This window comes from Ipomoea nil, unplaced genomic scaffold (genome assembly GCF_001879475.1).
Source record: "Ipomoea nil cultivar Tokyo-kokei standard unplaced genomic scaffold, Asagao_1.1 scaffold0317, whole genome shotgun sequence".
NCBI classification, from domain to species: Eukaryota; Viridiplantae; Streptophyta; class Magnoliopsida; order Solanales; family Convolvulaceae; genus Ipomoea; species Ipomoea nil.
Window position 1 is genome coordinate 1,353,076 of NW_017616745.1, and position 25,291 is coordinate 1,378,366.

General features: G+C 36.3%; 3 protein-coding genes across 3 annotated transcripts in view; all 3 read right to left on the reverse strand.

Annotated features, from left to right (window-relative positions):
* The window catches only part of LOC109165556, a 50,710-nt gene that overhangs the window by 2,609 nt on the left and 22,810 nt on the right, over window positions 1-25,291 (reverse strand). The window contains exons 5-6 of the mRNA XM_019314374.1: window positions 21,473-21,906; window positions 20,873-21,127 (exon numbers count right to left, since the gene is read on the reverse strand). Coding sequence (XP_019169919.1) covers window positions 20,873-21,127; window positions 21,473-21,906 — 689 coding nt within the window. The remainder of the gene's footprint in view (window positions 1-20,872; window positions 21,128-21,472; window positions 21,907-25,291) is intronic.
* On the reverse strand, window positions 1,489-2,739 carry LOC109168218 (ankyrin repeat-containing protein ITN1-like). Its single transcript, XM_019317260.1, has 2 exons — window positions 2,365-2,739; window positions 1,489-2,248 (listed from the first exon to the last, which is right to left on the reverse strand). The coding sequence occupies exons 1-2, from the start codon at window positions 2,581-2,583 to the stop codon at window positions 1,631-1,633; spliced, it is 837 nt and encodes a 278-aa protein (XP_019172805.1). The 5' UTR covers window positions 2,584-2,739; the 3' UTR covers window positions 1,489-1,630.
* LOC109168198 (60S ribosomal protein L11-like) overlaps window positions 15,593-25,291 on the reverse strand; it is a 54,809-nt gene continuing 45,110 nt past the window's right edge. Inside the window, exons 3-8 of the mRNA XM_019317247.1 lie at window positions 17,393-18,020; window positions 16,817-17,143; window positions 16,522-16,671; window positions 16,285-16,412; window positions 16,037-16,129; window positions 15,593-15,929 (exon numbers count right to left, since the gene is read on the reverse strand). Of these exons, the coding sequence (XP_019172792.1) occupies window positions 15,749-15,929; window positions 16,037-16,129; window positions 16,285-16,412; window positions 16,522-16,671; window positions 16,817-17,143; window positions 17,393-17,659 (1,146 nt within the window). The 5' untranslated portion in view covers window positions 17,660-18,020 and the 3' untranslated portion in view covers window positions 15,593-15,748. The remainder of the gene's footprint in view (window positions 15,930-16,036; window positions 16,130-16,284; window positions 16,413-16,521; window positions 16,672-16,816; window positions 17,144-17,392; window positions 18,021-25,291) is intronic.

Genomic DNA, 25,291 nt, shown 5'->3' on the forward strand with positions numbered 1-25,291 from the left:
CTACAGCCTTAAACAAGCTAGCCGACAATAGAATGCGAAACTGCGCAATGCACTGATATGCATGAATTTTGAACAATCAAAATCTGATCCTTCGCTATTCACCAAGGGTAGTGGTATGAATTTCATTTCTCTCCTTGTTTACGTAGATGATATTCTTGTCACAAGTCCCAGTTTGATTTTGATTCAAGAACTTAAAGTGTTTCTTGACAACACTTTTAAAATAAAAGACTTGGGCAGTTTGGGTTATTTTTTGGGAATCGAAGCACACATGAGTGAAGTAGGATTGAACCTCTGCCAACGTAAGTATGCCTTGGATATTCTGAATGCATGAGTCACGATTCCTCAGTTGTAGCTAGTGAGCACGCCTATGGTTCCAGGCCATCGTTTAAGCAAGAATAATGGCACCCCACTTAATGATGCTAGTAGTTACGCAGAAGACTAGTAGGCCAACTGTTATATCTAACAACAACGATACGAGACAAAGCGTATACGGTACAACAGCTAAGTCAGTTTGTGGATGTCCCAACAGATGATCATATTACTGCAGCACACCAGGTTCTACGGTATATCAAAAATGCGCCTGGTCAGGGGTTATTCTATCCAAAGAATAACGTCATGCAACTTAATGTGTTTTCTGACACAGACTGGGTTTCTTGTTTGGAGACACGAAAGTCTATCATTGGTTTTTGCATATTTCTCAATTCAGCTCTTGTTTCTTGGAGATCAAAGAAGCAAGTCACAGTATCTCGTTCCTCCTCCAAAGCAGAATATCGTGCTCTCGCTGCCACCATTTGTGAAGTACATTAGCTCACCTCATTGCTCCAAGATTTGTAGATAGTATTAAGAAGGCCTGCAGCCGTGTTTTGTGATAATAGACCGGCCATCGTCATTGCTGAAAACCATGTTTTCCATGAATGGACAAAGCACATAGAAATCGACTATCATATTTTCCGGGAAAAGGTTACTCAAGGGCTCATCAAGCTATTATCAATCTCTTCCTATGCTCAAACAGTCGATGGTTTCACCAAAGTTCTTCATGTCTCCATGTTTCGCTCTTTTACTTTTAAGCTGGGCATTCAAGACCTACATGCTCCAGCTTACGGGTGGGAAATGGAGGACTGCAGCACACATGAACTAGAAGCAGGAGGTGTTCTACAAGCTGCCATTAACAGTTGTAATAGTAAAGGGGTGTTAGAGTAATTACCCCCTCTCATGTTTGTCACAACCGTTTTTCCTTCCACTCTGTATAGCTTCATTCTTCTGTATATCTTTCCAGTTTCTTCTCTTCTCCCTCGCTGTGTATGTAACCAATTCCGTCAAAGAGTACCAAATTAAAATCAAATCTTTGGTTGCTTTAATTACATCAACCAGCTAAACAAAGAAGTATAATATACACTTCAAAAAGCATAGTCTAGTGAGTAGATTATTATATATCCTCAAATTCACAATGTAAAACATTTATATGTATGCACAATAAGCAATAATATGTAAATTAAACTTAAATTACATTTACTGGAAAATGTAATTTGGCTAAAACTTTTGCCTAGAACCACAAATTAAAATGATCAAAGCACTACAAAGTCTAGAGTGTGCCTCTCATCAAACCAATTAATTATTAGTGGCATGCAAGTCAATAAGGGAGCTGGGGAATGCCACGCTGATCGAAAATGCCCCGTCCGTACGTAGATGACACCAAATCTACAAGCAGCGGAAATTGAAGAAGCACAAATGAAGTGACCGGCAAACATGCAAATGCAGCCACTATAATAAGAACTCCCCTTCTGTTATGCCCAAATACCAGATACACAGTGGCGGAGAAGGCAATCATCATAAATATTATGGACAAAAACAAGGTGAAGAGGCCTATGATTAGTCTCTTGGGAAGAGCGTATAGGAAGTCTTCTTCTGCGTAGCGCGAAGTTAGGATGGACAAGAAGACAAGCAAGGAAGTAGCTGATGTGAAGAGAGAGGCAGCATTTGAGATGGCAAATATTGTGAAAGCATTGTGGTTGGAGAAGATTGGGAGGCCATTTTCACCACTGTTGCCACCAGGAACTGTAATGGCTGCTGCAAATACTACAGTAACAATGAGGGCTGCTGCAATTGTGCATGAATTTGCTGTGTCTTTCATCCATTTCTCCCCTGCCTCTTTTAACTCCTTATGCTCCTCCATAAAGACCATACTTGGTGTTTTGTCATCTCTATTCCGATTTGACAAGTACTTTGATTGTGTGATTTTTTCTACTACCTGCAGATCAGATGAAATGAATCATATATGTGTGTGTGTTAGTTTAAATAAAAAAAAAAAAAAAAAAAAAATCAAATGCTGGGGGAAAACATATAAGAGATTGTGACATACCATACCTTAAACCATTGCAGCTCTCGTTGCATTTGAAGAGCTGCACCAGAAACAAGATTTAGTTTGTGCAGAGGTGCCAATTTCGCAGCGAAATGCAAAGTGCTATTATTATATTTGTCTCGATGATCCGGTAAATAAGCCATAAGCACACTGGTTCCACAAACAAGGTTAAAAACATTTTCGCTACGGTTCATTATTGCAACGTGAAGTATATTCTGTTTCATGGAGTTTACGAAATAAACCGACAAAGGATATGCTTCTGCAATATTCAATATGACTTGCCAAATGTCTAAACTCGTTGCTTCAAAGAGTGCATGCGTTGTCGTCAGTGAGATCACTTGTGTTTCATTTAGGGTTTTGAGTTGTTCGCACAAGCATTTAAGAAGCTTTACAACTTGGTGGTGCAGCACTATTTTGTTTACTATGTCTCTGTTCTTCCCTACCAGCCCTGATAGATAGATAAATAGATAGATAGATAGATATATTGAATTAAAATAATAATAAACAAAATCCATTATTTTTATTATTATATATTTTGATCTGATGTGGTCATGTTAGGTATAGTAGTTATGTATACACACACATCCATACATACATACATTGTAGTAGTGAAGTGAAGAGGTGGAAAATTGGGGTAGATGTTTTTGACTCAGCCTTAGAAACACCTGCATGCAATAATAAATTTTACTAGCTAGTAAGTTGGCTGACAGGCACGAGATTGAAGAACAAGTATATATATATATATAAATAAAGATGGACAATATAATAGAAATAATGGATATATAGTTACTCACAATAGTATATGAAATTTTGCTAAAAGTTTAGACTGTGTTTGTTAATAATGGAACAGTTACTAAGAACCAGGGCATCCAAAGCTGACATAGAAGGACCTAACATCTTATGACGTCCCAAATCAGGGTACCTTACAACCAATTGCAGAGCCAAATCTGTGTATAATATACATATAAATTTCAATTAAATTAGAAGCTAGGTAGGTAGGTAAGCAAATTAAAGAGGGTAATTAAGATGGATAAGATATATACTACGTACCATAGAATTTATATATGATTAATTCAACAAGCATAGTGACACCAGTTGGGCCTTCATATGGATTAGGCTGCCCGTATTCATCATCCCTAGTGAGACGAAGGAAATACAGAAAGGCGTCCTTGCTTTTGCGATCATTCCCAGCTGCATAATGGATGGGGAAAAAACCTTGTTTGTTTTGAAGATAGAGGAGATTAGAATTCCTGCGAATAAGGATATGAGCCACCTCAATGTTTCCATGCCGGGCAGCGATGTGAAGTGGGGTAGACCCATAGTCGTCTCTGGGGCTAAGTTCATGGTCCAACAATAATGCTACAAGCTTTTCCATAAAGGAGGCATTACCTACTCTAGCACCAACATGCAATGCACTCTCTAAGTCCGTCTTAAGTGGAGATTGAATTGCTGCGGGGTTTTGGTTGAAGAATATTTGAGCTTCATCCCAATTTGCTGCCAATATAGCTCTGTATAGTGGCAGGTATTTGCTGAAATCTACTACAGCGTAACATCATATCATGTATATATGGGGAATAGAATTGAAGCTTGAATCATTATTGGAAATTATGAAATTTCCGATCACCTGAAAGTGATCTTAAATCAAGTCAAAATCCTTGTTCCGACCACTTTTGGTATCCGGAAAAACCTTTGTTGCTATTTCTGACCACTTTTTGGTATCAACTTGATTTAAGATCACTTTCAGGTGGTCGGAAATTCCATAATTTCCACTAATGAATTGCTAGCTAGCTACATATATAGAATTAATGAATCAAATTTAAAGCACTCTACCTGGTTTTTGACGAATAAGTGCTTAAGAAGAAGATGCCATATATGCAAATTTATTCTATCTGATGAGTGATGATCTTAACTCAAATGGAAATTGATGGCCTGCCACGCTATGTTTTAAATACATATAGTTGTTCACGTACAATAATATAATGGTCGGATTTATATATATATAATGTCAGCTAGCTACAACTTTCCTACTATAATATGGTATGAATTGAAGCTAGGGTGATGAAGACGACAAAATTTTATTAATAAAACAAACACCCAAATTCCAAACATGAGGGCCCATTCTTCTTAATTAATGATATAAGTGGTTGTTAAAACTATATTACAAATAATATTTCCTTTTAAACAATTACTTTCGAATTCATTACATCATACCACGCATTTGTTTATTTTCTCAAATCTCATCTGTTCAACAACCATCTTTGCTAGCTACCAATCCACTTAATTATTACAGGGATAGCCAAATTAGTTGAACTTGGTAAAAAAAAAAAAAAATTAAAATTAAAAAAAAATAAAAAAAAAAAAATTTTAAGTTGAGTTACCAAGTTTTTTTTTTTTGTCCTTCATGGGTTTCTACTTGCACTAATATATATACAACTTTTTTAGAAAACGTTTGAATTGTATAGCATAAAGGTTCCTTTTTGCGCATAAAGGGACAGGATGCAAATTAATTAAATCCCAAGAATGAGCTGGCTAGTCTGGACCATTTTGGACAGATTGATGTTAAAATGATATTAAACAAGTTAAAAGCTAGTGGAATTTAATTTCTTTAGTGGGATAGTGGCATTTGTTAATGGGGGTAATGGTTAGTGGTAGGTGTTAGTGGGGGTAGTGGTTAATTTTTTTTTTTTTCTCATAGCTATAGTTTGTTATTCTTTTATTATAAATAGAATGTGTTACAAAACATTTTAATATCATCATCAAAAGTAATAAAAATGACTACTTTCTTTTTATGTTCTTTTTTTCCTCTCAAATTATATATAAATATATTATATTTTAATATATCCAAGATTTGGTATCGTCAACCTTTAATTCATGTAGTGAGATATGACAACGAATTTCAATATTGTATGGTTGGATCTCAAATTGAATGAGAAATTCAATTACAATTATTGACAAATTATAATGACCACACATTTGAAAGCTCAAAATCTTTGGAGCTTTGTTGCCCCTAGTCTACCAGATGCAGCAGCCGCTATACACCGAGATCAATTGGTTTGGACAGATTCACCAAGGTATTGATTGCAGTCGTTGATAAGGTTGTTTGATCGATGTAAAATGACCTCTACATAAACAGTTAATATGTGTTTCTCTGATCTTGTCTTATTGATATGTTATGTTGAATAAGATGAAAGTTATTTGGAGACACTATTGAAGATGGTGCAATAATGGTTGAAAAAATATTTCCTACCATCTACAATCTCCTTATACATAGGGCAGACATTGGTCCAACGTGTCCGATATGTGGCATGCAAGAGGAGACGGTTCATGCTCTTTGCACTTACAAGTTAGCGTTGGATGTGCGGGAGCTATCTAACATATATATGTATGTATGTGTATATATATATATATATGTGTGTGTGGGGGTGGGGGTTTTGCCCCCACCCCATCCCCAATTTTTTAATATTATATATAATATTAAAAAAAAATTTAAAAATATTATATAGAATATTAAAATTTTGTTGTTCATTCAAAATATTTGGTCCCCCTCCCACTTAAATTAATCTTACAGGTTAAGTTATAAACTTCTTCATCTTCTCAACTTCTCCAGTTCTCTTCCATTTCAAATTATGTCTTCCCTATATTATCCACTCACATTCAAATTAAACCTTATTTAACTTACCTACTAGTTTCTCTCTCTAGAACAATACATATGTGGCATATACGCTATAACAAGATAATTTGTCATTAAAATCTATGCATATTATCAAGTTAATTAATTAATTTATTTTTTTTTTGTTTCTAACTACTTGTTTGGTTAATTTTTATTTCATTTTTTTTTTTTTGAAAGCAAACCAGAATGGCATATATTAGAGATAAGTTGAAATAGAGTTAGGTGGGATAGTATCCCAATACATAGCAGTAGCTTGATCAAAAGCTGTAGATGCTAAAGTATGAGCTATTAAATTACCTGATCTAGGAACGAACTTAATAAAACAGCAATCGAAATAAGTAATAAAAGATTTGCAACTATCTATAGCATAGCCAACGTACGAACGAACTAGTCCAGTGGTGGAAGACAAATAGTGCTGAAGAGTTAGACAATCCGTGTAGAGATGAATAAACCGCTCCCCACGATTTCTGAGTCACGACAAGGCTTCCTTGCACGCGTAAGCCTCGGCCATTAATGGCGAAAAACAATCGGGAAGGGTAGTGTTGAACGCTGCAAGATATCCTTCGTTCTCATCTCGAAGTACCGCCCCAACGGACGCCTTGTTCGTCGCAGGATGGTAAGTTGCATCGAAGTGGCACGTCCACCCAAAAGTGGCGATGCATGGCTGGTAGCGGCAGGTAGTGTTACGGCAGCCTCGGCCGCACTTGGAACCGGAAGAACCGGCTGCTGTGGTGAACATGTCGCCATGCATGGAGCGCAGTAGTGGCCATCGCTACTAGCTTCCTCGAAGTCGGCAGGTAAGCATCCCAAACTGCACCATTTCTCGCCGTCCAAATATAATAAAGAATTGCAGCTGTGAACATAATTTCATTAGTTTCTAGAATATTCATAACTTCACCAAACCAAGAATGAAAATTATTTGTCACAATATTGGGGATTGGAAGGTGGGATTCACGCCATATGGAGCTTGCAAAATCACACAAAACCAATGAATGCATAGTATCCTCATGAGTAATACCACACAGCACAAGTAGGCTCAATTCCCACCCTCCTTATATTCAAATTGGTGGTAGTGGGCAGGATATCACATAATGCTCCCCATAAAAATGTCTTCCAGTTTGGGGGAATTTTAGGTTCCATAAAGTGAGCCATTTATTAAAAGTGCCCTCATTTGCAACATAATTTCCAACAATGAGCATGTATCCACTTTTAACATAGTAACAACCTTTAGGATCCCCATGCCAATACCAAGTGTCCTCGTAGTTCGGGGAAATTGGTATCTTCAAAATCCGAGCCACGTCCGTAGGTTGAAAAATATCAATTAGGATCGAGTGATCCAATAAACCAGTATCCTGATCAATTAATCCCATCACTTTTGCGTCATCCAGCTGTGGAGGCATCTCAGTATGTATCATAGGATCTTGATCATCTTGGAGCCAGGGATGATCCCAAATTAGTATCGCCTCCCCATTCCCAATTCTGCGTCTCACTCCACTACAAACTAAGTCCTTAACTGTCATAATACTCCGCCAACAAAAACTAGGATTATTCCTCAAGCATGCTTCAGAGAATGATCCCTTAGGGTAGTACCTGGCATTGTAAACACGAGATACAAATGAATCAGTTTTAGTAAGTGTTGGTCCCGGTAGGGTCGAAAGAGAGTCTAATGGGGGGATGAATAGACTCTAATCGATTTTTCAAGGTTACTCCTTTCGGAGTAATGCACAGCGGAATATGATTTCGTCTTAGTTATACTTTGCACACTTTCGTTAAAAGCTTTTAGCGTTTGGTCGATATGATTGCAATGCACGAAAGGTAAAGAGCAATATTTAAAGAGATATAGAGAGAGAGATTTTTATAGTGGTTCGGCTGTTAACGAAGCCTACTCTACTCTTCTTTCACAACTCGTGAAAGGGTTTGCACTAACACTCCTAGTACAAACTACTTCAAGTTGGCTTCCTTAATCACTAAGCCGGACAACCACTTGATAGGTTTTTCAACTCCTCGAGTTTACTCCGCTTCTATCAACTTATTTCTACGGGATGAGTGTGGGAAGGATGATGTCGTGTTTCTCCTACAGGTTGAAGTCTTGTCTTGATTCTGGATGAGTCTTCACTTAAAAGGATGCAAGACTTCTTCAACTTTTGTGAAGTGTGGATGATGGATGAGCTTTTTGAAAAGTTCACAAAAACACTGGTTATGAAAAGCTTTAAGAAATGAAACTGTTTTAAGAGCTTTTCGTTGGATAGAAATTGTTGAATAACCTGCCCATTCTTCAATGGTGTAGAGAGGTATTTATAGGTGGGGAAAATTCATCCGTTGGAGGGAGATGAAGATTTCAAACCTATTAACCAATGTGTATTGACCAGTGGACACCGAGCATTTAATGCACATGTACTGTGTAGCCGTTGGAGCTAAAAGCGTTATGGCTTTTGTCCTTATTTTCTGACAAGATGGTACAGGTCTTTTAATGCTCCTTGTCTTTTTTGAAAATCATTCATAGGACACTTTTTGTCCTGAATGATTGCCCATTTAAGTCATCGACAACATTCTTATTGCTTCACTTAATGAAGGTTGTCCTTACAAATTTTACTTAAACTTGTTTTCTCGGAGAAGATCTTCGAAAGATTGTCCTTTATCTTTCGACTTTTTTTACTTAGATGAGAGGTCCTCTTTGTCAAATGATGTTCATCTGACAGTTCGTCCTTTCATCTTTCGTCTGCAATGATCTTTTCCGTCTTGTTGTCTTCATGTCTTCAAGTAGACCTATTTTGATAATCTCAACAGGATTCGTACAATACATAGTGTGAATCATTTGTTGAGTTACAACAACTTTCGTTTGTAACAAAAGTCCTAACTATGAAAGGAAGAATAGGGATCTACAATCCTAGTGAGTTTGGTATCATCAAAATCTAATTACACTTGTTCCTAACAGTAAGCAAACGCCATGCTTGCTTACCTAACATGGCCAAATTAAAAGCTCTCAAATCTTTGAAACCCAGGCCACCATGCTTCTTTGGAATACATGATTTATCCAAGCTTTTCAGTGAATACCACGATCAGTTCCAGAACCCCACCAATAACGATTCATGGTCCTTTTAATAGCTGTGCAAACAGATATAGGCAACAAAAAAACACTCATTGAAAAGGTAGGCATAGATTGAGCCACACTTTTCAATAAAACTTCCTTACCAACCTGTGATAATAATTTCTTGTTCCAGGACTCAATCCTCTGTTTGATTTTATCCTCAATATATGAGAAAACTGTCTTTTTATTTCTTCCAACAAAAGAGGGAAGTCCCAAAGTATTTACCAAAATTAAGAGCTTGAACCATCCCTAAGATCTGCGCCACTTCCTCCCTATCTGCCTCGCATGTATTCCGGCTATAACATATACTGGATTTGTGATAATTAATCACCTGCCCAGATAAATTCTCATACACAGACAAATAATTTTTAATCTCACCACACTCATTGGTATTGTTTGTCTGTTGCAAAAATACATTAATTAATTTAACTTCCAATTTTGAAACTTCCCATTTTTGAATTCAAAGTTAAATGTTTATCATATATACCCATGGGAGGTTGGCAACTTGCATGATCGTCTTCCACATGGTTGCACCAATAGGACGACATAATCTCCCCTAATTTTTAGATAATACAAATGAGTTAATTCCATTTTTTATCCTAGATTTATACGCGATATTCTACTTTTATTCATTTTTTAATTTATCAGAACATTCATTTTTTGTCCTAGTATTATTGTGACATGACCAATTTTGCTTCTCTATCAAAAAAATCATTGAAAATGTGTTACATACAAGAGCATTTCGCTCTTCAATTATGATTTTTTTCAAAAAAAAAATATAAAATATATAACGGGTCAACGCAAATCTTTGGAGCTTTGTTGCCCCTAGTCTACCAGATGCAGCAGCCGCTATACAACGAGATCAATTGGTTTGGACAGATTCACCAAGGTATTGATTGCAGTCGTTGATAAGGTTGTATGATCGATGTGAGATGACCTCTACATAAACAGTTGATATGTGTTTCTCTCGTCTTATTGATATGTTATGTTGAATAAGATGAAATTTATTTGGAGACACTATTGAAGATGGTGTAACGGTTGAAAAGGTTTTTCCTAACATCAACAATCTCCTTATAAAGAGGGTAGACATGGTCCAACGTGTCCGGTATGTGGCATGCAAGAGGAGACGGTGGTTCATGCTCTTTGAACTTACAAGTTAGCGTTGGATGTGCGGGAGCTATCTAACATATATATAGATATATATGTATGTATGTATATATATATATATATATATGTGTGTGTGTGTGTGTGTGTGTGTGTGTGTGTGTGTGTGTGTGTGTGTGTGTGTGTGTGTGTGTGTGTGTGTGTGTGTGTGTGTGTGTGTGGAAATGGGTTCTTTTGCGGTTGAGGGTGTCAGGTGCGGTTGTGCGGTAAAGGAGAACCATTGATTTTGCTTAAATCAACATTTAGGTGAAATGTAAGGTGCATGATTTTTGTGAGTAAGGTGCGTGAGTTTTGTATATAAGGTGCGTGAGTTTGTGCTTAAGGTGCGTGAAATTTGTGCTTAAGGTGCGTGTGTTGTGTACTTAATGGTAGTAGTTGTTAAAACTTAAGGTGCGTGGGTTTTGTGCTTAAGTTGCGTGGGTTTTGTGCTTAAGGTGCCTGAGTTTTGTGCTTAAGGTGCGTGGGTTTATGCTTAATATGAGTAGTTGCTGAAACTTATGTGCGTGAATTTCTTTCTTAATGTGCGTTGTTTTCATCTTAAGGTGCGTGATTTGTATGCTTAAGGTGTGTCAGTTATGTAAAACTTAAAGTGAACCATTTTTAAAACCTTAGGTGCGTGATTTGTGTTCTTAAGGTGCTTTGTTATGTGCTTAAGGTGCGTGGTTGGTGTTCTTAAGATGCGTGATTTGTGTTCTTAAGATGTTTTGTTTGTGTGCTTAATGTGCGTGTATTGTGTACTTAAAATGTGTCAGTTTAATGCTTAATGTGCGTCTAACTGCACAACCGCACAGGAAGCTATTCCCGCACCTAATGCCTTCCCTATGTATGTATGGTTGGAAATGAAGCATTATATTACAATAAAGTCTAGAGTTTGCCTATTAATTATCAACCAATTATGAGTGGCAGGCAGGCAAGTGAAAATGGGAGCTGAGAATGCCACGCTGATCAACCAATTATGATTGGGCATCGATTTTTTGTGAATGGCGGCGGTCAACGATAGTCGATGACAGTCAATGACGGTGTGCTTATTGATAATTTATTAGTTATCGGTAAATTAGACTTATTTAAAAATTTTAATAAGTTGAAGTGTTTAATTACACATTTCAAAAGTTAATGATTTTAATTGCACTTTCGTATAAAATTTAAGATCGAGTTTTTTTACCCTTCTCCAACAAAAAAAAAAATGAAATAATTAAATTTGACTTGTTACTCATCATGAATCTAAAAACATAATAAGTCTCAATCAAAGTTATATCTCTAATTTATGCCCATGTTTTTAATGCTAATTACTTTGTATATTGTATTTTTAGAGTTGTATTATATAATTTTTTGGACGAAAATACACTACCGTTATAACTTCCGTTATTTTTTTCAATATTGTTACCATGCACATGCATCCACCATATACTTTCTTATATTCTTTAATGATAATAATATTTGTAGACATTATATATTGGATTAATATAATAAATAATTTTGATTTCAAATAGATTTTAATTAATAAAAATTTGTTAGTTATTTTTAAAAATATAAATATTGAACATATGTTTTTGCGCATCGCGCATAAAAAATGACTAGTATATATATAGGAAAAAGGGTAAAATAGACCTTTAAACTTTACTCAAAAGTGCAATTAGGCAGTTCAATTTTTCTTTTTTTTTAAAAAAGTGTAATTAAACAGAAGGGCGTGGCTGAACTGAATTTGCGATTTTATTTTTTTTTAGGGGTTATTCGCCAAAACGACGTCGTTTTGACAAATAACACCTAAAAATAAAAATAAAAATTACAATAAAAAAAAACGACATGAGACGTTTCGGCCGGCTAGGCGGTCTAGGCGCAACCTAGACCGCCTAGGCGGCCGGTCGAAGTCCGCGGGCTGGTCCTCACCTGCCCCGCCGCGGGATGGGTTTGGGTTACAAAAAAAGATGGCCCATGAAAGAGCGGGCCTAACGGGCTTAGCCCACGGGCTAAGCCTTATATATATATATATATATATATATATATATATATATATATATATATATATATATATATATATATATATATATATATATATATATATATATATATATATATATATATATATATATATATATATATATATATATAGGGAAGGGTTCAGGTGCGGGTATAGCTTCCCGTGCGGTTGTGCGGTTAGATCTGAGCTGTTGATCAAATTTAGATCAACGACTCAAATCAATAAAAATTTAAAAAAAAAAAAAAAAAAAAAAAACGTCGGGAAGAAGATAGTGCCTACACAGTGTCTACACAAATGATAGCGTCTACACACAGCGTCTACACAAATGATAGCGTCTACACACAGCGTCTACACAAATGATAGCGTCTGCACAACCTCACGCACATTAAGTACAAACCCCACACACATTAAGCACAGCCTTCACGCACATTAAGCACAAACCCCACGCACTTTAAATATTAACTCACAGATTTTAAGTTTCAACAACTATTGACATTAAGCACAACCTCACGCACATTAAGTACAAACCCCACACACATTAAGCACAACCTCACGCACATTAAGCACAAACTCCACGCACTTTAATATATTAACTCACAGATTTTAAGTTTCAACAACTATTGACATTAAGCACAACCTCACGCACATTAAGTACAAACCCCACACACATTAAGCACAACCTCACGCACATTAAGCACAAACCCCACGCACTTTAATATATTAACTCACAGATTTTAAGTTTCAACAACTATTGACATTAAGCACAACCTCACGCACATTAAGTACAACCCCCACACACATTAAGCACAACCTCACGCACATTAAGCACAAACCCCACGCACTTTAATATATTAACTCACAGATTTTAAGTTTCAACAACTATTGACATTAAGCACAACCTCACGCACATTAAGTACAACCCCCACACACATTAAGCACAACCTCACGCACATTAAGCACAAACCCCACGCACATTAATCACAGATCCGCTCACCTTAATTTTGACCTACATGCAAAAATTACAAAATTGCCACCGTATTTTTTTTTTTTAATTTTGACAATTCTGGACGTTGATTTAAGCGAGATGAATGGTCCAAATTAAACCGCACAACCGCACTTGGGCACCCTAACCGCACCAGAACCTAAATCTATATATATATATATATATATATATATATATATATATATATATATATATATATATATATATATATATATATATATATATATATATATATACATATATATATATATACATATGTATATATATATATATATATATATATATATGTCCAGGATCAGGTGCGAAGCAGTCCCAAGGTGAAAAATGCGCAAAAATCTCAACCATTAATTTCGTCCATATCTACTGCTCTTTAAAAAAAATACACTAACTTGAAGGCACAAAAATGTGCACTCGGATATACAATGGCACCAAAAAGCGCACAAACTTACCGATTGTGCTCGGATTTGGTTGGCTTTGTTTTGATTATCATATCTCGATCGGCGGCCCTTGGTCGGAAGAGACTATATACAAATATACAATGAGATCGGTAAGTTTATTTGATAATGAGACCGGGGAGGCCTACTACTAATGAAATCGGGAGGTTTACTAACAAATAGACCGAGAGATCTACATACTAACAATGAGATCGGGAAGTAGGCATGCACTCCCAAGGTCGGGAAATTTGCTCGGGAGAACGAGGAGTACACTCACAAGACGGGAGATGGGAAGTGCACTTACGAGGTCGGGGAATGTACTACTGAGGTCGGGAAGTTCACTCGTGAGGTTGGAAAATACACTAGTGAGCTCCATAGGACAAGTGGGTTGCCCCAGCTATAGCCTTATCAATTATCAATTATTATAAATATAAAATATAAAATATAAAATATAAATTATATTGACTATTAAATGTATTTCATAATTAGAATTATATTAATTTTAAAAATATCTTAGTTAATTATTAGTATTTTATTTTATTTTTAGTTTGATAGTATACAAAAACACGTACTATAAATAGATCAATGATAAAATTATTTTAAAACTCAAAATTTATAAAATAAAATAAAATCCTTGTTGTATCCAAACTAATAAGAAATAAATTCACCCGAATTGAGCATATTCGAATTAAATTTTGTTCAGATATCAGTGTCAAGACGTCCACCCTAGTTTGCCATCTAATTATTTAAAACTCAAAAGTGTCATATTTTGTGCTTTGAATGGCGGTGATTAATTGTATGGTAAAATTAGATTTCCTAAATAATTGTATAACATATTTTGCACATTTCTTTCGTGTTACATTTTGCACTATAAAGCGTAATATTTACATAACATTTTATCCACATTAATATGTTTATTTGGTAAGTGATTTGGTGCATTAGTTGATCTTGGCAAAGCCAAAGGGCCATTCATACGAGATTACGAGTGAATGATAATGATAAACTTAGGGTGTGTTTGGTTCATAGCTTTACAGACCAAGAATGAGAATCAAAATCATAGTTAGTGTTTAGTTGATAACCTTTTAAAACACAACTATAAAATTTGATTACATATTTAATTAAAAACTATATTCCCTAAATAAAAACAAGTATTATTTAATCTTATTGGTAATCTGATTTTTATGTTTAAATTATTGCTTTTATTTAATCTTATTGGTATTATTCGCTACAGTTCATTACTGCAACGTGAAGTATATTCTGCGGCATGGAGGTTTCGAAATAAACCGTCAAAGGATATGCTTCCGCAATATTTAAGATGACTTGCCAAATGTCTAAACTCGTTGCTTCAAGGAGTGCATTATCTGTGAGTGAGGTCACTTGTGTATCATTTAGGGTTTTGAGTTGATCGCACAAGCATTTAAGAAGCTTCATAGCTTGGTGGTGTAGCACCATTTTGTTTACTATGCTCTTCTCTACCACCCCTGATAGATAGATAGATTAGTCCTACACCCTACTCCAACATGTGGAGCTCAACGCTTACTTGGAGAGTCCAACTCTAATGATGTTTGAGGTGGGGTTTGAATCTCCACTCTGCCACCTTCAGCTGTGACTTGAGGTCAAGTGATCAATCACTATGCAAGCCTGAGGACAACTAAATATATATGAACTTTTCGTAAGCTATAAATGTCTTAAATCTCATTATTTTTCTTTCTAGGTCATCTGATCTAATATTAGAGGCACTCAAGGCTTACAAACACAACAACCATCATAAGAAATAGTTGATTGAACATGAATACAAGGTCGAATAACACAGTACAACCTATTTATATGCACATGCATTTGAGCAAAGAATGAAAATAGTTGGTAACAGAATATGCATATAGAAGGAGTCTCAGCTCAGCCCAATAGAGGCTAAAAGAAGTCTGGTAAATCCATAGTAACAATAGTTTGGAAAGAAAAGATAAACCACAGCTCAGAATTAACAATACCAAAGTTGGAAAAAGAAGCTATGGGGCCTTCAATTCTCATCATCATCTTCCTCTTCTTCACAAATTACATGACTTCTCGCATCCGCCATAACTGTAGACTGTTGTCCTTGGCTGCACTAGCGATCGCCAAGCCGTAGGTTGGGCTCCATGAGAAGTCTGTAATGCTATCCGTGTGGGCAGAGTGAAGAAAGGCAAACTCCGGGGGTCCTCCTTTAGCCTCCTCACTGGTTTGTGCGCGCCCAATCCTGGGATGGATAGCAAGAAAAGTAAAAAAACTCATATAACAATGCATTCATTTCTTGAATTCTTCACAGATATAGCTATGCACCATGTAACAGTAGTGAAGAAATACCTGCTAATATCCCAAACAAGAATCTTCCTGCCAGAACTTGAAGCTAAAAACTTCTCATGCTTGTGATTCCACCTAACATGGTCAACCTCCTCCCTGTCACAAAATGTTCAGAAAAGCCTTTAATACTTGTTTTCATTTCATTCACAGAGAGATAGTGAGAGAGAGAGAGAGAACAATTATGCCCTAACGATTGATAAAGAAAGCAAAGTTTCCTCAAGAAGAAAATGGGAAGTAGAATAGCCTCTTACTGCAATGGACATTCCAAGATATGGAGGAAAGGCGAAATCTTGCGCAGATCAAACATTTTGACTTTCTTATCAGAAGATCCAGTTGCTACAACCCATCCACAAATAGGATTAAATGCCAGGGAGTTAACCTGTATTAATAACAAAGAAATGTTAGGAAAGTACGCTTGTAAAGATCTGAATGAAAGATACCATCCTCTACAGATATGTATGACTCCATTTCTGTACTCAAATACTCACCTTAGCATCATGACAAAGTACAGATTGATTAAGCTTGATTGCTGGAATGCGTGTATCCCATATATGTAGATGTTTATCTTCTCCAACTGAACCAAATAAGTTCTCATCCTTCATATGCCAAGCTACATCCTCAACACATCCATGCTGTTTCTGTTAGAACATCACCAAAAGAGCTATTTAATGGAAAATCTCACACAAAATTGTGAAATACATAATGATTATGCAAGTAAAAGTAACTTCATAAAACACATGCTGCATATATAGTAGTTCTTATATAGTTAATTCTGATACATACATCAAATATACGCATAGCCTCAAGTGTATTATCATGTGGAGTGGCATTAACGTCCCAAAAGCAAACTTGACCATCCTCTGAGCCACTTAACAAATGACCCTTCTTAAATGGACTCCAGGACAAGCCAAGCCCTTTGTCTTTGTGACCAGTTAACCTCAAATCAGGGCTGCAAACACCCTCCTCGGGAGGGTTTGACGGATGTTTGGTACAATCAAAAATGAAAAGCTCAGCCCTGCCTGTCTTGGTAGCAATAATACTCGGGTTTTGTGGCATGTAACGAGCCCGGTTAACTACCCCATCATGATTTATTTTCTGCACTCTTCTTGTCTGCAACAGAAATATTTAGGGGAATTACCTCAAATAGCTATAAATTTGTAAAATAGGCAAGAAAAGATACTATAGGAAAATGAAGTTTCAAAACAGAACTACAGTTAGAATTGAAGGAAAGGGGAAAATGAGATTGTAAGAAGTCTCAACATATTTTGCAGTTTTCTTAATACAATTAACATAATTAGGTCAAAGCAAAACAAAAGGAATTGCAATAAAAATCACAGAAGAATTATATTCACTATGTACCTTCCCGATCTCAATAGAGGAACTGGATTCTTTACCATCCCAATCTTCGCGATTCAGCTTAACCTGAACGAGCATAAGGCTGCTTTGTTCATTCTCCGGCGTGCAAGTTCCGACGATCAGTTTCTGGACAGTATAAGGCTTCCCCTCCGGCTCCTCCCCGCCGGGGAGCCATTCGACGGAGGGCGTCGGGCTGTCGAGGTTGTGACTGACGAACCTATCGTCCACCGTGCGTGATTGGCTCGTGGTTGCCCGCGAACTAGAACTCATCGCGTTTGATCTTCTTCAACGATTTGCAGGTTGCAGAATTCTTCAGCGATGATGGAGAAATCAGAAATGGGTATCTTGGGAGTTTCTTGTGTTCTGTTTAAAGCTTTTCAACAGAATTTTGGAGGGAAATTGCAATTGCTTCGGTTGTTATAATAGGGAATCTTTGCCACGTATCAATGTGCGTGCTCCTGAATACCAAAACCAAAGCACCCAGTATCACTGAAATTCCTTCTTAGCAGCTCATATTCCTTCACCTTCAATCCACTCTCAAGGAGTTGCATTGCCTTATCACCCCTGACAGTGACATAGCACGCAATTTTCTCATTACGCCTGATACCAAAGGACCTCACAGTGTACCTAGCTGTTAGAAAAAACCCATAAGTACATCAGAAATTGTGTAACTTCTCCAAGTCCTCCCTTCAAAAATCAGAAATTATGCCTTAAATATTTTAAGCTGGTTCGGCACCCTATTCACGCACGGCATCACGCCGTGACGCCGGCGTGAATAGGGAATAACTCCCTTCCGCCTGAGCTCTTGTCCGGCCACTTAAAATCTGATTTACAATGCCCTCACGCCGTGAGGGGGCGTGAATGGGAAATAATTCTCATTTCCTCCTCTCGTGCTTAGTCACGGTGTGTTCGGCCCTTGTTCGGACTCTTTTTTCGGCTATGTTCTTATCACCACTCTTTACCACTTTTTCCTCCATGAATACCTAAAAACGCGTAAGATATAATTAGAAAGATATACATGTACTGAACTGTGCTTTTGGGATATTTCATTATAAAAACAAAGACTTTTCAACTAATATGAGCACAAAATTCCTATCAAAGGCTCCTAAAAACTAGCATATTTTGAGGCTTTTCACGTAGCCTGGTCGTCCATCGGAATCCCGCAGAGTATCCAGTCGGAGACACACCGACCACTGAGGCTGGTCGCCCAACCGAGTCTCATCCGGGAGCCCGCCCGGGGACGCACCGGCTGTTGAGATTGGTTGCTAAATGATGAACAACTGCCGTCGTAGGACGCCTTATACGATGGCTGGGAGGGGCCCTGGAGATCCCTCACCTGCTAAGTATCGGGCCACGCCTTGATCCGGCCGCCTTGCCCGCCCTTCCCGTCCAAGCGACTATGTTTGGGGTATCTATCACACTATGCCATTAGTGTATTGGAAAATGACTTTCCAAAAAAAAAAAAAAGAAGTCATTTTCCTCCAAACATACATATTTTCCTTTGACGGCATCATTTTCATTGACCTCATTTTTCCTCCTCTTGCCAAACACTGAAAACCCGAAAAATATTTTTCATAAGTTATTTTTTGGGTTTCCAAACGCACCCTTAATGTTCTAATTGCTACATTATTAGTAGAATACAATGTTACTCCGTATATATTAGTAGCTAGGATTGCAGCATATATGCATGCACTTCATGGTCATAGGACAAGCTAACAAGTGGCTTATTTGTTACACTTAGTATCATATTCCATCGATTTTGGGGCATGCAAGATGGGAGCCAATTCAGGGCGTCAATTTTTAGAGCGCTTAATATTTACACCATTTATACTTATTTGAAATAAAAATCATATATTTTACAGTATCAACTGTAATTTTTGCATTCAACTAGTGTTACACCGTTCATACTTATTTGAAATAAAAATCATATATTTTATAGTTTGGTTTTAAAGATTGCGCTTATACTCTCGGTAGGGCCTCATTTATTTATAAGAACGGGGCAAAAAAAAAAAAAAAAGGCACAAGTGTCAAATAGACCCATCTACTACCGCGAAGTGCTCAATTTCCACCACGAACTAAATTAAGTGTCAAATAGGCCCATCTACCATCTAAATTTGTTCAATTGGCATTTTTTACATGTTGCCTATTTAATTATTAAAAATAAATAAATAAATAGAAAAAAAAATAAAAAAATAAAAATAAAAGAAAGAATATCAGCCACCGGCTGTCCGGCGAGGACAACCGGTGGCTGATTTTTTTTTTTTAATTTTTTATTATATTTATTTATTTATTTTTAATAATTAGATAGGCAACCTACTACTAACCTGTAAAAAATGTCAATCGAACAAATTTAGCTGGTAGATAGGTTTATTTGACACTTAATTTAGTTCGTGGTGAGAATTGAGCACTTCGAAGTAGTAGATGGGTCTATTTGATACTTGTGAAAACAAAAAAACAAAAAAAAAAAAAGGCCATGTTGACATATTCAAAGCTTTAATTGGTCGCTTTAACATCATAAATCTTATATATAGCATAGAGGCTCTCCTTTGTGGGCTTCGAGCTTTCTTTGTGGGGTTATGACCATTGTTCAGCTTAGTTCAAATGATAAAATTATTTATGGGTTAGGTGTGATCAATGTAACTCCTAATAGTTACGGTCCACACAACACGATTTAAAAATATTATCGTTTTGCTTAATTTTATTTTTTTGCGCGCTCAATTGCAACATACATTTTTATAATTCATAATATACATGATTCTAAAGTATAATGTACATTATATTACTCCAGATGTTTCATTATTCTAACACGTAATGTACATGATGCTAATACATAATGTACATTATTTTAACACATAATGTACATTATTTTTACTTATAATATTCATGACGATGTTTTGGACTGTAGTCCACATAGTAACTGTGTGGACCATCGGTCCATAGAATAATTTGTTAGTAACTCCATGAAAATTAACTATTGATGAATATCTGTCCCAACAACAACACGTAGTACTCATTGTTTTTAAAACAACAAATGGAATATTATAGAATGAAATGAAGCATTACAAAGTGTAGATGGAGTTTGCCTAAGCTCTTATCAACCAATTATGAGTGGCCCACAAGTCAAAATGGCAGTTGGGGAAAGCCACGCTGATAAAAAATCCCCCGTCCATACGTAGATGACACCAAAGCTACAAGCAGTGGGAATTGAAGAAGCACAAATGAAGTGACCGGCAAACATGCAAATCCAGCCACTATAATAACAACTCCTCTTCTGTTATGCCCAAATACCAGATACACTGTGGCGGAGAAGGCAATCATCATAAATATTATGGACAAAAACAAGGCGAAGAGGCCTATGATTAATCTGTTGGGAAGAGCAAATAGGAAGTCTTGTTCTGCATAGCGCGAAGTTAGGATGGACAAGAAGACGAGCAAGGAAGTGGCGGATGTGAAGAGAGATGCAGCATTTGAAATGGAAAATACTGTGAAAGCATTGTGGTTGGAGAAGATTGGGAGGCCATTTTCACCACTGTTGCCACCAGGAACTGTAATGGCTGCTGCAAAGACAACAGTAACAATGAGGGCTGCTGCAATTGTGCATGAAGTTGCTGTGTCTTTCATCCATTTCTCCCCTGCCTCTTTTAACTCCTTATGCTCCTCCGTAAAGACCATACTCGCAGTTTTGTCATCTTTATTCTGATATAACAAGTAATTTGATGGTGTGATTTTTTTCACTTCCTGCAGATCAGATGAAATGAATCATATATATGTGTGTGTGTTAGTTTCAAAAAAAAAATAAAAATTGAAGTATGTTGGTCAAACAACCCCAACCGACCCAACCGAATTGGTCTGCAAACTGTTGACTTGATAACCAAAAGATCACAAGTTTAACTCTCAATGGAACTGCATGCCTAGGTTGGCTTACCTCGTTACATTATGGTGATAAGACTGGCATGGGGTTTACCCGGTGTACGCACCTTTGTGTAGTACGTGGTTGTGAGTTTCATGGTCATCACAAAAATAAAAATAAAAATAGAAATGAAGTGGTGGGGAAAACATATAAGAGATTGTGACATACCATACCTTAAACCATTGCAACTCTAGTTGCATTTGAAGAGCTGCACCAGAAACAAGATTTAGTTTGTGCGGAGGTGCCAATTTCCCAGCCAAATGCAAAACACTATTACCATTTATGTCCGAAGAAATCAATAATATATTCCGAAGCACATTGGTTCCACAAACAAGGTTAAAAACATTTTCGCTACGGTTCTCTACTGCAATGTGAAGTATATTCTGCACCTTGGAGTTCTTGAAATAAACCGACATAGGGTATGCTTCCGCAATATTTAGGATGACTTGCCAAATGTCTAAACTCGTTGCATCAAAGAGTGCTTGTTCTGTGAGTGAGATCACTTGTGTATCATTTAGGGTTTTGAGTTGATCGCACAAGCATTTAAGAAGCTTCACTTCTTGGTGGTGCAACACCATTTTGTTTACTATGCTCTTCCCTACCAGCCCTGATATATCGAATTAAAACAATAATAAACTAACAAAATCTATTATTTTTTATTATTATATATTATGATCTGAGGGGGTCATGTTAGGTAGTTATGTATACACACACATCCATACATACATACATTGTAATAGTGAGGTGATGAGGTGAAAAGTTGGTGTAGATGTTGACTCGGCCTTAGAAACACCTACATGCAATAATAATTTTTACTAATAAATTAAAGATCGAAATGAGTATATATATATATATATATATATATATATATATATATATATATATATATATATATAAATAGAGATAAACCATAGAAATGGAAAGTTACTCACAATGGTATATGAAACTTTGCCAAAAGTTTAAACTGTGTTTGTTAGTAATGGAACAGTCGCAAAAAATTATGGCATCCAAAGCTGATATATTATCGTTTCTTAACCTCTTATGACGGCTCAAATCAGGATACCTTACAACCAACTGCAGAGCCAAATCTATATATATATATATATAAAAATTCAATTCAATTAGAGGCTAATTAAGATGGATAAGATATAGTTGGCGAGGCGGGTATTGTAGTACTATATATACGTACCATAGAATTTATTTCCCATTAATTCAACAAGCAAAGAGAGACCAGTTGGGCCTGCATATGGATTAGGGTGGCCATATTCATCATCCCTAGTCACACCAAGGAAATACACAATGGCGTCCTTGCTTTTGCGATAATTCATAGCCGCATAATGGATGGGGAAAAAACCTCCGTGGTTGTGAAGATAGAGGAGATTAGAATTCCTGCGAACAAGGATATCAGCCACCTCAATGTTTCCATGCACGGCAGCGATGTGAAGTGGGGTCTGCCCAATGACGTCTCTGGGGCCAAGTTCATGGTCCAACAATATTAATGCTACAAGCTTTTCCATAAAGGAGGCATTACCTACTCTAGCACCAACATGCAATGCAGTGTCTAAGTAGCTATTAAGTGGAGATTGAATTGCTGAGGGGTGTTGGTTGAAGAACATTAGAGCTTCTTCCCAATTTGCTGCCAATATAGCTCTGTATAGTGGCCGGTATTTGCTCAAATCATCTGCAACATACATCATCTTCATCCTCGTCATCGTATCATTTTATATATTATCAAATGAAACTGCAACTATATCAAAATGATACTGTAATTGTGGTGAAATGAAACTACAGTGTATATAAAATGAAACTGTATAACATTTCACATATTTGAGTGTATATTGTGCAATGAAGCTGTAGTTATATCGAAATGATCATGTAGTTGTATTTTAATGAAAATATATTGCATATAAATAAAATTAAATAACATTTTTCACATATTTGAGTGTATAAATATCGAATGAAACTGTAGTTATATCGAAATGAAACTGTAATTGTGTTGAACTGAAACTGCAGTGTATACAAAACGAAACTGAATAACAGAGTTACTTTTTGCGGAACGGCACGAAACGGGTGCCGTTTCTTTTCAATAAACAAAACGATGCCGTTTTGAAGCTCGGTGCATAATCGATTATGCACCGCGGTGCACGATATAATTTGCATATTTTATGTGTTTGATTTAGTTAACCAGACTTGACTAGAGTTATTTTTAATTTAATTTTTCATAATATTAAGCAGTGTTGAAAAAGACGCTAGGCGCATGAAAAAAAAAACAAAAAAAAAAACAGCTTGAGATGTTTCGGCTAGCCGCGGAGTAGGCCGATTCCAACATTGCGTTGGGCGTCGGCCGGGTTGGCCGAGTTCAGCTCATGCTCGATTCGAGACGTAGCGCTGTGGCTTAACATGGAGAGATGTGGTTAAATGGTTAATGTCCACCTACTTATCACCAATTGATTTTGAGTAGGATATGGCAACTAGGTACCATAGAACTTTGTGGTTATGCATGCTTAACTTTCGGCAATCTCAGGATGGGTGACCCCCTTGGAAGTAAGATCCAACACATTGTGCTCGACGCGGGCGAGTTTTGCAATAGAGATATTAAGTTTAAGGTGTGTTTGAAAAATGAGTCACAATTGATTCATTTTTCGTAAAATGGGGCAGAATTGTATAATTAAACATTTTAATTGTTTTGTTTAGATAATAATAATAATAATAATAATAATAATAATAATAATAATAATAATAATAATAATAATAATAATAATAAAAGGTGGTAGGGGGATGGTATGGTGGTAAACAGGTAAAATAGGACAAGGAGTAACAACATCATATCATGTATGGGGAAGCTAGCTAGAATTAATGAATCAAATTTAAACCACTCTACCTGGTTTTTGAAGAAGTGCTTGAGAAGAAGATGCCATATATGTTAATTTCTGCAAATTTGTTCAATCTGATGATCTTAACTCAAATGGAAATTGATGGCCTGGTAAGCTATGCTTTATATATATATATATATATATATATATATATATATATATATATATATATATATATATATAGTTGTACTGTTCAGAATAATGGCCGGATTCATATATAGCTGGTCGGCTGTCAGCTAGCTACAACTTTCTTACTATTATATGGTATGAAGGGTGATGAAGACGACAAAATTTAATTAATAAAACAAACAGTCAAACACCCAAATTCCAAACATGAGGGCGGAGGGCCATTCTTCTTAATTATGTTATTAATATAAATGGTTGTTAAAATTATATTACAAATAATAATTCTTTGTAAACAAATACTTTCGAATTCATTACATCATACCATGCATTTATTTATTTTCTCAAATCTGATATGTTCAACAACCATCTTTGCTAGCTGCCCACTTAATTATTAATACAGGGATAGCCAAAGCTTGCTTGGTAATTAAAAACAAAATTTTAAGTAGTTCAGTTACCAAGTTTTACCCGATGGAACCTTTTTTTTTTTGGTTTGAAACTCAAAGAGTCAAAACCCCACTACCTGGGTTCAATCTTGTGACCTTCCCTCAAAGGGAGCCACAGAGGTACCATCTGAACACGATGTGCTTGGCATGAAATTATTTTTTATTATTTATTGGCTTTTTTCTTTGTCTCATGGTTTGCAAATTAATTAAATTCCAGAATGAGCTGGCTTGTCTGGACCATTTTAAGTAAATTGATGTTAAAATGATATTAAACCAAGTCAAAAGTCTCCAGACCAGTTGTCACACTCAAAAGAAGTGCCTACAATTCAACAAGAGAAGAATTAGTCACTGTGTCTGATGAAAATCCTAGGTATACCAACAAAAAATCAAGTCAAAAGTTAGTGGCGGATTAGTGGTATTTGTTAATTGGGGTAATGGTTAGTGGTAGGTGTTAGTGGGGTAGTTGCTAGTTTTTTCTTCTTTTTCTTTTTAGCTATAGTTTGTTATTTCGTTTATTATAAATAGACAAAAATGAAAACAAAGACTTAAA

Excerpts from the sequence above, each read along its gene's own strand:
- LOC109168218 (XM_019317260.1), bottom strand. The coding sequence starts at position 2,583 with ATGAAACAGAATATACTTCACGTTGCAATAATGAACCGTAGCGAAAAT. Across the intron at positions 2,249-2,364 it reads GAGAGCTGCAATGGTTTAAG|GTAGTAGAAAAAATCACACA; the intron begins GTATGGTATGTC and ends TCTGATCTGCAG.